General features: G+C 46.1%; 1 protein-coding gene across 1 annotated transcript in view; it reads right to left on the bottom strand.

Annotated features, from left to right (window-relative positions):
* The window catches only part of LOC139266308 (multiple epidermal growth factor-like domains protein 6), a 496,732-nt gene that overhangs the window by 51,262 nt on the left and 431,649 nt on the right, over window positions 1–13,821 (bottom strand). The window contains exons 28-29 of the mRNA XM_070884129.1: window positions 6,419–6,547; window positions 2,342–2,470 (exon numbers count right to left, since the gene is read on the bottom strand). Coding sequence (XP_070740230.1) covers window positions 2,342–2,470; window positions 6,419–6,547 — 258 coding nt within the window. The remainder of the gene's footprint in view (window positions 1–2,341; window positions 2,471–6,418; window positions 6,548–13,821) is intronic.

A 13,821-nucleotide genomic window follows, 5' to 3' on the forward strand; every position in this document is an offset into this window, starting at 1 on the left:
GCTAGTCATGATTATGCTGACAACATTTTTTAAATATACACAGACTAGCTTTTCGTTTGTGGGAATATACAAGGCTGGGCTGGGATGCCCAGATATAGCCCAAGCTTGTGAGGTGGCAAATGCTCTCTACCCACAAGCAATCAGAGCCTGGGCAGAGATGAACTCAACAAAGGAGCATCTGTTGTGGATTATTATTATTTCGGGAAATATATCAGACCATTTAATATGAATCCAAGGACACTACCCACACTCCGATACACATTGAATTAGGAAAGCTTTAAAATTCAGTTATGGAGCTTTACTGGTGACAAATGAATATATTTGACAAGAACAAGAACCATTCATTTTGACTATCTTTATACTTATAGAGCCAATGAAAGTTTGGTATCACATTTAAGGTGTACTCCAGTAGTGTTGAGAAATGAGCACAATAGATCTGGATAATAATACATGCACAAAGATGTTTCAAATCTAAATGTATCTCACACTTCTGAGGTCAATCCTTCCTTTTGAGAGAGGCTGGTGTTCCTTTCTTTTTCACTCTCATTTTACTGTTTATCCACCCCCATCCCTTCTTTTAGGTTTTAAACATGCCACACAAGCCATTCCTCAGCCTGACATAGGAAATCTACCTGCTCAAAGGCCTCTGGTGATGTTGCATGGTTATAAGAACATAAGAAATAGGAGCAGGTGTAGGCCCTATGGCCATTCAACCTCATTTCCACTTTCCCGCCTGATCACCATATCCCTTGATTCCCTTAGATTCCAAAAATCTATCTCTCAGCCTTGAATATATTCAGACTCAGCATTCACAGCCCTCTGGGGCAGAGAATTCCAAAGATTCACAACCCTCTGAGTGAAGAAATTCTTCCTCATCTCTGACTTAAATGGTCTACCCCTTATCCTGAGACTGTGCCCCCTAGTTGACACTCCAGCCAGGGGGAAACATCCTCTTGGCATCTACCCTGTCAATCCCCTTCAGAATCTTGTATGTTTCAATGAGATCACCTCTCATTCTTTTAAATCCAGAGAGTATAGGCCCATTCTACACAATCTCTGATCATAAGACAGCTCTCTCAACCCAGGAATCAATCCAGTGAACTTCCGTTGTACCGCCTCTATGGCAAGTATATCCTTTATTAGATAAGGAGACCAAAATTTTGCACAGTACTCCAGGTGTGGTCTCACCAAAGCCCTGTACAATTGTAGCAAGACTTCCTTACTCTTATACTCCATCCTCCTTGCAATAAAGACAACATGCCATTTGCCTTCCTTATTGCTTGCTGTACCTACATGCTAGCTTTCTGTGTTTCTTGCACAAGGCCATAATACACAGAAATACAACACGGGAACAAACCATTTACCCCAACCAGTTCATGTCGGCATTTATCCTCCTCATGAGCAATTAGTTCAAATAGTTCACATATATCCACCCTGCTCTCATATCCCTTGAATGCCTTTTCCTTCATTCACCTATCCAACCCAATCTTAAATTAAATAGTTTCTGCCTCAACCGTTACGCCTGGAAGTGAATCCCACAGCCCCAAAACTCTGTGTAAAGAGATTTCTCCTGATCTCTGCTCTCAATCCCTTACATTGTATCTGTGGTCCTCGTTCTTGATCGCTCAACTACTGGAAACAGTCTGCCTCTATCTATTCTCTCTTACCTTTTAATGTTAAATACTTCTATCATATCACCCTGTTCTAATAAAAAACGGCACCATCTTTTAATTCATCGTGTTTATATTTCCTTACATCAGGGAGCATCCTAGTGAAATACAAGCAGAAAATGTTAGGACAAGGATGCACTATTTTGCTTTTATTTCAGCATCCTAGCGAATCTGCATTGTCCCCTCTCTAAAGCCTCAATATCATTGCTATAATGTGGAGCCCAATACTGCACACAGTAGGCTAACTAAGGTCTTATAATAGGCCGCTTTGGGAAAGATAGCAAAAAATCTGTCTGGTTCTCTGATTTAGCCTCCCTGCCTGTAAAGAACCATCTGCTGTTTGGTTAGTTTGGAAAAGAATCAGAGTCACTTTCCTGATGTTCCGAAAGCACTCCAATCAATTCTGAAACTAAGCAAGAGCAAAAGTATATTTGCTCACTCGCATAACTCAATGATACATAAAATGTCACTGACTGCCTAAAGCTTGAGGGAAGTAATGAGTTTTCAATGAATGTGGATCGTTACTATTAGAGGAAGACAGATAAAGGTGAAGTGACCATTTTCACTTTTGTAAAGCCTCAATATCAATCTTTATGGATCAAATAAAAGCACCATAGTTCAAGATGTTGAAACTGGACCATTCTACTGCTTTGGATTTAAAGCCTCCTTACTTTCTTCACAACCATTGCCAGTGAATCCGACAGGACAGCCACACTCCCCAGTCACATGGTTACAGGCAATGCCAGGGGGACACTCACAGCTCTGGCCACAGTTCTCTCCATAGTAACCAGGCAAGCATGCTGCAAGAGAAACAAAGCAAGGTCAGACCCTGTTCAAAGTATTGTTATTGAATCAGACTTTTTTTTAATATAAAATTACTGTTTTCGTGAATTTTATGCTTATGGAGATGAGAGATATTACCTCGGAAAACAGAATAGTTTAATTTCAGGTTCCAGTCAGTGCTTCCACATCAGCTATAGCATGAGGAGTAAATCTTCCTGTACTCTGCCCAACCTCAGAAAATCACCCCCTCTTGCATTGTGCCTTTCTGGGCTGTGTCTGTGCGTACTATGGAGCCTCGAGGACCATGTATAATGTTCTAGCCCGTGTTCATTTGTATATATCCCATGTTGCGGAGACTAACAGATCTAGGATTTAGGATTTATCCATCAACGAGGCAACAGTGCCAAGAGCAGTCCATCCCAAACCAAATTCAAATGGGTCTAACCAGTAGATAAAAAATGCAAAGGTAGAGTGAAGAAATGCAGCAGTGGATTCCACAAGTTAGTGCTCCCAGTGCACTCACAATTTTCTATCTATTAAAATGAATGGGCAGAAAATCAGACAAAGTGTGCACTGACCTGAGTGCTCAAAATTCCCGATATGCATCGTTTTGTTTGATGCTCTGAGCCAGCAGCACTAATTCATAAATTATAACAGCAACACCTTGCATTTCTATAGCGCCTTTAATGTAGCAAAACATACCTAGGCGCTTAATAATAACACATTTTTGACACTGAGCTACAGAAGGAGATATCGGGACAAGTGACCAAAAGCATGGTCAAAGAGGTAGGTTTTAAGGGGCATGTTAAAGGAGGCGAGAGAGGTAGAGGGGTTTATGGAGGGAACTGCATAGCTTAGGGTCTAGACAGCTGAAAGGATGTCCGCCAATGGTGGAGTGATTAAAAGCGGGGATGTGCAAGAGCCAGAATTGGAGGAGCACAGAGATCTCAGAGGTTTGTAGGGCTGGAGGAGGTTACAGAGATAGTGAGGGGTGAGGCCACGGTGGGATTTGAAAATAAGGATGAGGATTTTATAATGTAGCCGTTGTCAGACCGGGAGCCAGTGTAGGTCAGCGAGCACAGGGGTGATGGGTGAAATGGGACTTGGTGCAATTTAAGATATGGGCAGCAGAGTTTTGGATGAGCTCAAGTTTATGTAGGGTGGAAGATGGAAGGCGACCAGAAAAGCATTGGAATAATCAAGTATTATGATAACAAAGGCATGGATGAGGGTTTCAGCAGCAGATGGGCCTAGGCAGGCTGGAGTCGGGCGATGTTACAGAGATGGAAGTAGGCGGTCTTGGTGATGGATCGGTAACGTGGTCTTTATATTTATTTATAAAGCAAAATAAGATTGAGTTGCCTGGGCTTTGATGGCTGGTTGCCAGGGTTTGAAGGTTACATGTGGTCCCAGGACTGTTGTTTGAACAACCTGACACTATTGCATCATAGAAACATAGAAACATAGAAAATAGGTGCAGGAGCAGGCCATTCAGCCCTTCTAGCCTGCACCGCCATTCAATGAGTTCATGGCTGAATATGAAACTTCAGTACCCCCTTCCTGCTTTCTCGCCATACCCCTTGATCCCCCGAGTAGTAAGGACTTCATCTAACTCCCTTTTGAATATATTTAGTGAATTGGCCTCAATTACTTTCTGTGGTAGAGAATTCCACAGGTTCACCACTCTCTGGGTGAAGAAGTTTCTCCTCATCTCGGTCCTAAATGGCTTACCTCTTATCCTTAGACTGTGACCCCTGGTTCTGGACTTCCCCAACATTGGGAACATTCTTCCTGCATCTAACCTGTCTAAACCCGTCAGAATTTTAAACGTTTCTATGAGGTCCCCTCTTATTCTTCTGAACTCCAGTGAATACAAGCCCAGTTGATCCAGTCTTTCTTGATAGGTCAGTCCCGCCATCCCTGGAATCAGTCTGGTGAATCTTCGCTGCACTCCCTCAATAGCAAGAATGTCCTTCCTCAAGTTAGGAGACCAAAACTGTACACAATACTCCAGGTGTGGCCTCACCAAGGCCCTGTACAACTGTAGCAACACCTCCCTGCCCCTGTACTCAAATCCCCTCGCTATGAAGGCCAACATGCCATTTTCTTTCTTAACCGCCTGCTGTACCTGCATGCCAACCTTCAATGACTGATGTACCATGACACCCAGGTCTCGTTGCACCTTCCCTTTTCCTAATCTGTCACCATTCAGATAATAGTCTGTCTCTCTGTTTTTACCACCAAAGTGGATAACCTCACATTTATCCACATTATACTTCATGTATTTGATTTTGTATCAGTATTTGATTTTTCCATTTCCCACACCAACCAACCTGTGGCATTGCCATTTCAGTGTCAGTTTCATGTTGTAGACCTATGCCCACTGAGAAATTGATTGAGACAGTCAAAACTCATTTCATGATCGCAGAGGAGTTCTTCCTTCATGTAGCCTGGAATGGATTGGGACCCCAGTCTCAGAAATGAAAGGCAAGTGCCTTAACCCACTGCACCACCCAGCCCCCAAAACTAGACTTTTTTTTTAATGAAAGAGCTTTGGTCAAGCACAGACAACATAATGCTTTGCCTCTTCTGAGCTAATTGAGGTTTGCGTGGTTTCCGTTCAGATATTTGTACAAAGATAATAAAATGGTGGCAGTTATTTATAAAATCAGGCACATCCAATTCACATTTGCTCAATAAGATCACAGCTACCCAATGCACCTGCTACATACGTCAGGTGCTAAACTGCATCTGACACTTGTGCACCCTAGCGTTTCCTCCCAACCCTGCCGCACCCCTTCCCCCCCAGGCCTGTTACATCTCCAGCCAGTGGTAAGATTGCAAATTCAGGCACATCCTGCTCACGACTTCCCGACCACTTTCAGCAGAGCCATATTTACCACAGGTTTTCTGGAAACTCGAGCACAATCCAATAAATGAAGCGTTCAAGTGAAGGGCTTGTCAGAAAGAGATTGCCAGGATACTGGTCAACCAGCTAAACAGACACTGAACCTAAAGGTGCACTGCAGGCCATTCCAGCTGTGAAGTGTGCAATGCCCATGAGAATTGGAGGGAAGAGCACAGAGGCTTAACGCTCCGATTTACAGAGCAAGATTTGCAGGTCACAGTCGATGGCTGAAGCAATGACAAAGTGCTTTCTATGAAGTGGAGGGATAAAGCCACCAATGCCCAAAGGCCACACAGGAGGTCAATGTGAGGGGTCACATACCAGTGAAACCTGCAAGGTTAGCTGGAAGAAAGTGTTTGCCTTGAAAGAAGTGGGAAGCTGAGCACTGTCAAAGAGTATGAATGAATGCAGCTTGGCCGGTATAAAATTACAGTCATAGTATAATAGAAATGTACAGCACGGAAGGAGGCCATTTCGGCCCATCGTGTCCCTGCTGGAAAAGAGGAGCGGAGAATGTGAGAAGCTGCCGTATATACAGATAGCCACTGATGACAAACTAAATAAGTTACAGTTGTCAACTAAGTTTGCTTGCATATGTTAGTATATTTACTACACAAAGGGAAGTAATCAATATGATTAAGGGCCAGCACAGAAAGGATGTAAAAAGAAGCTAGAATGATACAGCTGAGAAAGTTTAAAGACTATAATCATTAAACCATGGAGCTGACAATTACAATGCACTCAGACAATTCTCAAGCATCCCCACACCCTATCAGCAAGCAAGGTATGCACAAAGGAATGCATAAAAGATGCAGTGCAGCATATTTGAATGTGTTTTTATTGCCTTGCAGAAAAAGCCACCTGCAACAGAGGTAGAGCACAGAGGGGTGGTGAGACAGAGCAGGTAGAAATGCACTATTTATGCACCAAATGACTAGACATTGAGTCATTTCACTCCTTCTGTGTCCGATACGAACTTTTCTTGTTTGTTCTAAATCTTGTACAAAAATTAATTGACTGTCTTCCCCACTCAATAGATGCCCAGGCTTTCACTCACGTTTCTCACATCTCTTCCCCCGCCAGCCTCGGGCACATTGACAAGCCGCAGTCTCGTGGTGACAGGAAATGGCATTTTCACAGTCGCATCTCTCCTCACAAAGCTCTCCATAATATCCAGCTGGGCAACCTGGAAGGGCAAATCAGACACTGAAATAAACGGTTGTTCATTACACAGTGGAGAAGTGAGAGTGTTGCGATAATATCAGCTTTGCGCATTAACTCATCAAGGATTGAATACCTGCTGCAGGTGCAGAAACAGAGTGTCATGATGGCGATACCACATCTCCACTTCTATACATTGCTAACACTCAAAGTATTAAAGCAGAAACTGACACAAAAGAAAAGGAGATATCTCAGGATGAAAAATCTGACGTTAATGGGCTGGGATTCGCAAACCGAGTGGAACTTGGCAAAAACAAAAGGTGGAGGTGGGGTGTGCAGGACTTTTGGGCGTGAGGACGGAGAATCATATGGGCTGCAGCTTTTGAATGAATTGAAGCCTGTGGAAATCCCAAGCCTGTTAAAGAAATGGAAGAGAAATTGTTCAAAGCATGGACTGGGGCTGTCAGGAGCTGGTATGGGAGGGTATTGAGGGAGCAGTTGGTGGAAGTGACAGTAAAGTCAGACCTGGTAATGATATAGCCAGAAAGAGCAGTAGACAGATAGACTGGTGCATTTGAGTTTACAGCCTGTGTTATTGGGGTCGTGACGGTGGCTCTTACACTGGGAGACTATCCAGGGTCTCAGAAGGACAAGAACACTGAAGGTGGAGGCAAGGTGATTGAGGAAAGGTTGGCTGAGGCGTCAATCTCTTCAGAGGGGGCAGACCACCAGGATTGAGAAACTACTTGTGAGTGAGGTGCATGTTGTTTTTTCTAGGAAAGGAAAATGGCACTGGAGGGATTTGTGTTGGGGAGAGAGAGATATGTGAGAGAGTACTCTGGGGACTTAAGACCACATGTGGTGACTAGTTTAAGGGAGTGACCACATTAGTGGGTGAAGCAGTCAATGGGATGCGCATGTTTGAGCGAGTGAACACAGATGATGGAGATTGGTAGTGATGGGAAAGGGTCAATTGAGGGGAAGGTTAAAATCAATGTGGCTGAGGAATTGCTCAAGACAAACGTCAGACAGGAGGTAGGTGACTTTGCTGAGGAAGGTGCCGAGGGATCGAGTGAAGCTGCAGATGAAGAGAATCTTAAAGGAGGGATGAGAGTGATAAATCTCTTCTCTGGTGGTGGTGATTGAGCGATTAATGTTTGCCAAAACATCACGAGAACTCCTTACTCTTCTTCAAAAAAGCGCTATTGGATCTTTAACATTCACCTGAACAGACAGAGGGGCCTTGGTTTAACGTCTCATTCGAAAGGTGGCAAAAAACAGTTGTAAAGAATTTTTTTAAAAAGATTTGCATTTATATAGCGCCTTTCACCACCTCAGGACATCCCAAAGCACTTTACAGGCTATGAAGTACTTTTGAACTGTTGGCATTGTTGTAATGTTGGAAACGCGGCAGCCAATTTGCGCACAGCAAGCTCCCACAAACAGCAATGTGATAATAACTAGATAATCTGTTTTAGTGGCATTGGCTGAGGGATAAATATGGACAGGACACCAGGGATAAATCCCCTGCTCTTCTTCGAAATAGTGTCATGGCATCTTTTACATCCACCTGAGAGAGCAGACGAGGCCTCGGTTTAACGTCTCATCCAAAAGACGGCACCTCAGACAGTGCAGCACTGCCTCAGTACTGCATTACAGTGTCAGCCGAGATATTTGTGCTCAATACTCTGGAGTGGGACTTGATCCAACTGAGCCATGGCTGACACTAACTAAATCACCAACTAACGGATTTGTTAAAGGCATATCTAGTTTAACTAACTTGATTGAGTTTTTTGATGCGGTAACAGGGAGGGTTGATGAAGGCAATGCAGTTAATGTGGTGCACATTGTCATGTATTCAACCAGCATTGTAATCCATGTATAAACTGACCTAAGTTGTACACTGTGAGAACACTGACCACTAGGTGGGAGACACTCCTAACCTGGACCTTCAGGTATAAAAGGGGAAGCTCCACCTACCTTCATCACTTGAGTGCTAAGGAATAAAGGACAGGTCACAGACTGACCTTCTCTCAAGCATGGGCCTCGTGTGCATTTATACTGTATAGTAAGGACGTATCAATGGCGACAAGAAACTGGGATTTAAACCACGCGAGCATGGCCACTAGCAGAACAGATGAGAGGTACTGTGTTAAGGAATGGTTGGGACAGAGATTCAACATTGTTAAAGCAGCACACAGTTCTCCAGGCAGACAAGGGCAGTCAGGCATACCCAACATGTAGTCGAACCCAGAGGGGGAGTTCGACAGAGACAATGGCAAGCTGAACGGTGATTCACGCCATTGCAAGGGACAATTCGGCCAGTAATGGGGCCATCAACCCCTGTTAATGGCGCACTCAAGGACAATAACAGGGGCAGTCAGGGACGATCGACTGGCAAGGGACCTTTTGTTTCAAACCGCAACTCATGCTGGAGGCGTGGAGGCACACATTCAGCCGGAGTTTGCAGAGATGAGCAAAATACCTGCAGAAATTGCAGAAATGGACACTGGGGGAAATCGCTGGAAGCTGAAGTTCAGCGAGTTCATGTGGAGCACGTATACAGTTCATACACCAGGACGCCACCGATAATGATGAAAGTGCTCCTCAATGGCATCCCAGTATCAATGGAGTTAGACACGGGTGCCAGCCAGTCCCTGATGGGTATCAAACAGTTCGAAAAGTTGTGGGCATCCAAGGCCAGGAGGCCAAAATTATCGCCGATTGACGCACAGCTACGGACTTACACAAAGCAGATCATTCCGGTGCTAGGCAGCGCCACGGTAGTCGTGACCCACAAAGATTCGGAGAACAGGTTGCCACTCTGGATTGTCCCAGGGGACGGTCCCGCACTACTGGGGAGGAGTTGGCTTGCTGTCATGAACTGGAAATGGGGCGATGTCAATGCAATTTCCTCTGTGGAGCGAGTATCATGCTCACAGGTCCTGGACAAATTTGACTCATTATTTCAACCCGGCACTTCCATGGCACTTTCATGAGGACCAAGGTAGTGATTCACATAAACCCGGATGCCAGACCAGTACACCACAAGGCCAGAGCGGTGCCGTACGTGAAGCGGGAAAAGATAGAAGGCGAATTGGACCGCCTGTTGAGGGAAGGCATCATCTCGCCAGTCGAATTCAGTGACTGGGCGAGCCCGATTGTGCCGGTGCTCAAGGCAGATGGGTCGGTCAGGATATGTGGCGATTACAAGGCCACTATCAATCGGGTGTCACTCCAAGACCAGTACCCGCTACCGAGAGCGGAGGACCTCTTTGCGACGCTATCCGGTGGCAAACTTTTTTCAAAATTGGACCTGACCTCAGCTTACATGACCCAGGAGCTGGCGAGTGAGTCGAAGAAGCTGACCACCATCACGACACACAAGGGGTTGTTTGAGTACAACAGATGTCCATTCGGGATTCGCTCGGCCGCCGCGATCTTCCAACAAAATATGGAAAGCCTCCTCAAGTCGATTCCAAGGACGATGGTTTTTCAGGACGACATCCTCATTATGGGTTATGATACTGAAGAACACCTCCACAACCTGGAGGAGGTGCTACGCAGACTGGACCGGGTAGGTCTGCGACTGAAAAAAGCGAAGTGCGTCTTCCTAGCTCCAGAGGTAGAATTCCTGGGGATGAGGGTAGCAGCAGACGGGATCAGCCCTACTGCATCCAAGACGGAAGCGATCCAGAGATCACCCAGACCCCGTAACACGACGGAGCTGCGTTCGTTATTGGGGCTCCTGAACTATTTTGGTAACTTTCTTCCCAAATTGAGCACGCTGCTAGAGCAACTACACGTGCTCCTACGCAAAGGTCGCGAATGGGTCTGGGGGGACAGCCAGGAAAGGGCTTTTAATAGAGCACGCAATTTGTTATGTTCCAACAATCTGTTAACGCTATATGACCCATGTAAGAAACTTGTGTTAACGTGCGATGCGTCGTCCTATGGTGTCGGGTGTGTGTTGCAGCATGTCAATGCCAAGGGTCAGTTACAGCCGGTAGCTTATGCCTCCAGGAGTCTGTCCCAGGCAGAAAGGGGCTACGGGATGGTAGAAAAGGAGGCGCTTGCATGTGTATATGCGGTAAAGAAAATGCACCAGTACCTGTTTGGCAGGAAATTTGAGCTGGAGACAGATCACAAACCCCTAACGTCCCTTTTGGCCGACAACAAGGCCATAAATGCAAACGCATCGGCCCGCATACAGAGGTGGGCACTCACGTTAGCTGCCTGTGACTACACATTTCGGCACAGACCAGGCACCGAAAACTGCGTCAATGCAATCAGCAGGCTCCCACTAGCCACCACTGAGGGGGCTACCGAGCATGCTGCTGAGATGGTCATGGCTGTTGAAGCTTTCGGAAGCGAAGGCTCACCCGTGACAGCCCGTCAGATTAAAGTCTGGACAAATAGAGACCCGCTATTGTCTCTAGTCAAGAAATGTGTCCTGAATGGGGACTGGGCAGCCACGTACAGGGCATGCCCTGAGAAATTTAAACCATTTCACAGGCGCAAGGATGAACTCTCGATTCAGGCCGATTGCCTACTGTGGGGAAACCGCGTAGTCATGCCCCAGATGGGCAGAGAGGTGTTCATCAGAGAACTCCACAATGGGAACCCGGGTATTGTCACGATGAAGGCAATTGCCAGGTCACATGTTTGGTGGCCAGGGATAGACGCAGATCTGGAACTTTGTGTTCGCAGGTGCAACACGTGTGCCCAGCTGGGCCATGCGCCCAGGGAAGCCCCCCTTAGCCCCTGGCCATGGCCCGCCAAGCCTTGGTCACGCATCCATGTGGACTACGCAGGTCCTTTCATGGGGAAAATGTTTTTGGTTGTAGTAGACGCCTACTCCAAATGGATCGAGTGTGACATTTTAAATTCAAGCACATCCTCTGCCACGGTAGAAAGTCTACGGGCAATGTTCGCCGCCCACGGTCTACCGGACATCTTGGTCAGCAACAATGGCCCGTGCTTCACAAGCACTGAATTCCAGGACTTCATGGCAGGCAATGGAATTAACTATGTTAGAACGGCACCATTCAAGCCGGCCTCAAACGGCCAGGCAGAACGAGCAGTGCAGATAATCAAACAGGTGATGCTCAGATTCCAAGGGGATTCCCTACAAACCCACTTATCACGCCTCCTGTTGGCCTATAGATCCCGACCACACTCGCTCACAGGGGTTCCACCCGCAGAGCTACTAATGAAAAGGACACTCAAAACCCAATTATCCCTTATACACCCCACCATGAAAGAAATTGTCGAGAGCAGGCGCCAGTCACAATATCACTACCATGACAGGAATGCGAGGGCGCGATGTATTGATGTAAATTATCCTGTTTTTGTCCTCAACTACGCTGCAGGGCCCAAATGGCTCGCAGGCACTGTGGTTGCCAAAGAGGGAAATAGGATTCTGGTAGTTAAACTTACCAATGGACAAATCTGCCGCAAACATGTGGATCAAACAAAAAGGAGGTTCATCAACCCCATAGAAGAAGCAGAGGAAGAACACGATATAGAGTTCACTCCACCACAGGTGACCGAACACCGGAACCAAGTGGAGGAGAGCCCACTCACTGTGCGCAGTCTGGACAGGCCTGAGGCACCGCAAACAGCAGACACTCAGGCCAGCGCCCAACAACCGGAGCCCCAATTCAGGAGCTCTACAAGGGAGCATAAACCACCAGAGAGACTCAACCTGTGATCCCAATAAGACTTTGGGGGGGGGAGGTGATGTCATGTATTCAACCAGCATTGTAACCCATGTATAAACTGACCTAAGTTGTACACCGTGAGAACACTGACCACTAGGTGGGAGACACTCCTAACCTGGACCTTCAGGTATAAAAGGGGAAGCTCCACCCACCTTCATCACTTGAGTGCTAAGGAATAAAGGACAGGTCACAGACTGACCTTCTCTCAAGCATGGGCCTCGAGTGCATTCATACTGTGTTGTAAGGACGTATCATACATGAACTTCCAAAAGATGTTTGATAAAGTGCCACATATTAGGCTTGCCAGCAAAGTTGAAGCTCCTGGAATAAAAGGGACAGTGGCAGCATGAATAAGAAATTGGCTCAGTGACAGGAAACAGAGGGTAGTCATAGAAAAGTAGGACCTCAAAAGTAGTAATCTCGGGATTGCTACCAGTGCCACGTGCTAGTCAGAGTAGGAATCGCAGGATAGCGCAGATGAATACATGGCTTGAGCAGTGGTGCAGCAGGGAGGGATTCAAATTCTTGGGGCATTGGAACTGGTTCTGGGGGAGGTGGGACCAGTACAAAACGGACGGTCTGCACCTGGGCAGGACCGGAACCAATGTCCTAGGGGGAGTGTTTGCTAGTGCTGTTGGGGAGGGGTTAAACTAATATTGCAGGGGGATGGGAACCTATGCAGGGAGACAGAGGGAGATAAAAATGAGGCAAAAGCAAAAGACAGAAAGGAGATGAGGAAAAGTGGAGGGCAGAGAAACCCAAGGCAAAGAACAAAAAGGGCCACTGTACAGCAAAATTCTAAAAGGACAAAGGGTGTTAAAAAAGCAAGCCTGAAGGCTTTGTGTCTTAATGCAAGGAGTATCCGCAATAAGGTGGATGAATTAACTGTGCAAATAGATGTTAACAAATATGATGTGATTGGGATTACGGAGACGTGGCTCCAGGATGATCAGGGCTGGGAACTCAACATCCAGGGGTATTCAACATTCAGGAAGGATAGAATAAAAGGAAAAGGAGGTGGGGTAGCATTGCTGGTTAAAGAGGAGATTAATGCAATAGTTAGGAAAGACATTAGCTTGGATGAAGTGGAATCTATATAGGTAGAGCTGCAGAACACCAAAGGGCAAAAATCGTTAGTGGGAGTTGTGTACAGACCTCCAAACAGTAGTAGTGATGTTGGGGAGGGCATCAAACAGGAAATTAGGAGTGCATGCAATAAAGGTGCAGCAGTTATAATGGGTGACTTCAATATGCACATAGATTGGGCCAGCCAAACTGGAAGCAATACGGTGGAGGAGGATTTCCTGGAGTGCATAAGGGATAGTTTTCTAGACCAATATGTCGAGGAACCAACTAGGGGGGAGGCCATCTTAGACTGGGTGTTGTGTAATGAGAGAGGATTAATTAGCAATCTCATTGTGCGAGGCCCCTTGGGGAAGAGTGACCATAATATGGTGGAATTCTGCATTAGGATGGAGAATGAAACAGTTAATTCAGAGACCATGGTCCAGAACTTAAAGAAGGGTAACTTTGAAGGTATGAGGCATGAATTGGCTAAGATAGATTGGCTAATGAT

The sequence above is a fragment of the Pristiophorus japonicus genome, chromosome 6, assembly GCF_044704955.1.
Source record: "Pristiophorus japonicus isolate sPriJap1 chromosome 6, sPriJap1.hap1, whole genome shotgun sequence".
In the NCBI taxonomy this organism is placed as follows: Eukaryota; Metazoa; Chordata; class Chondrichthyes; family Pristiophoridae; genus Pristiophorus; species Pristiophorus japonicus.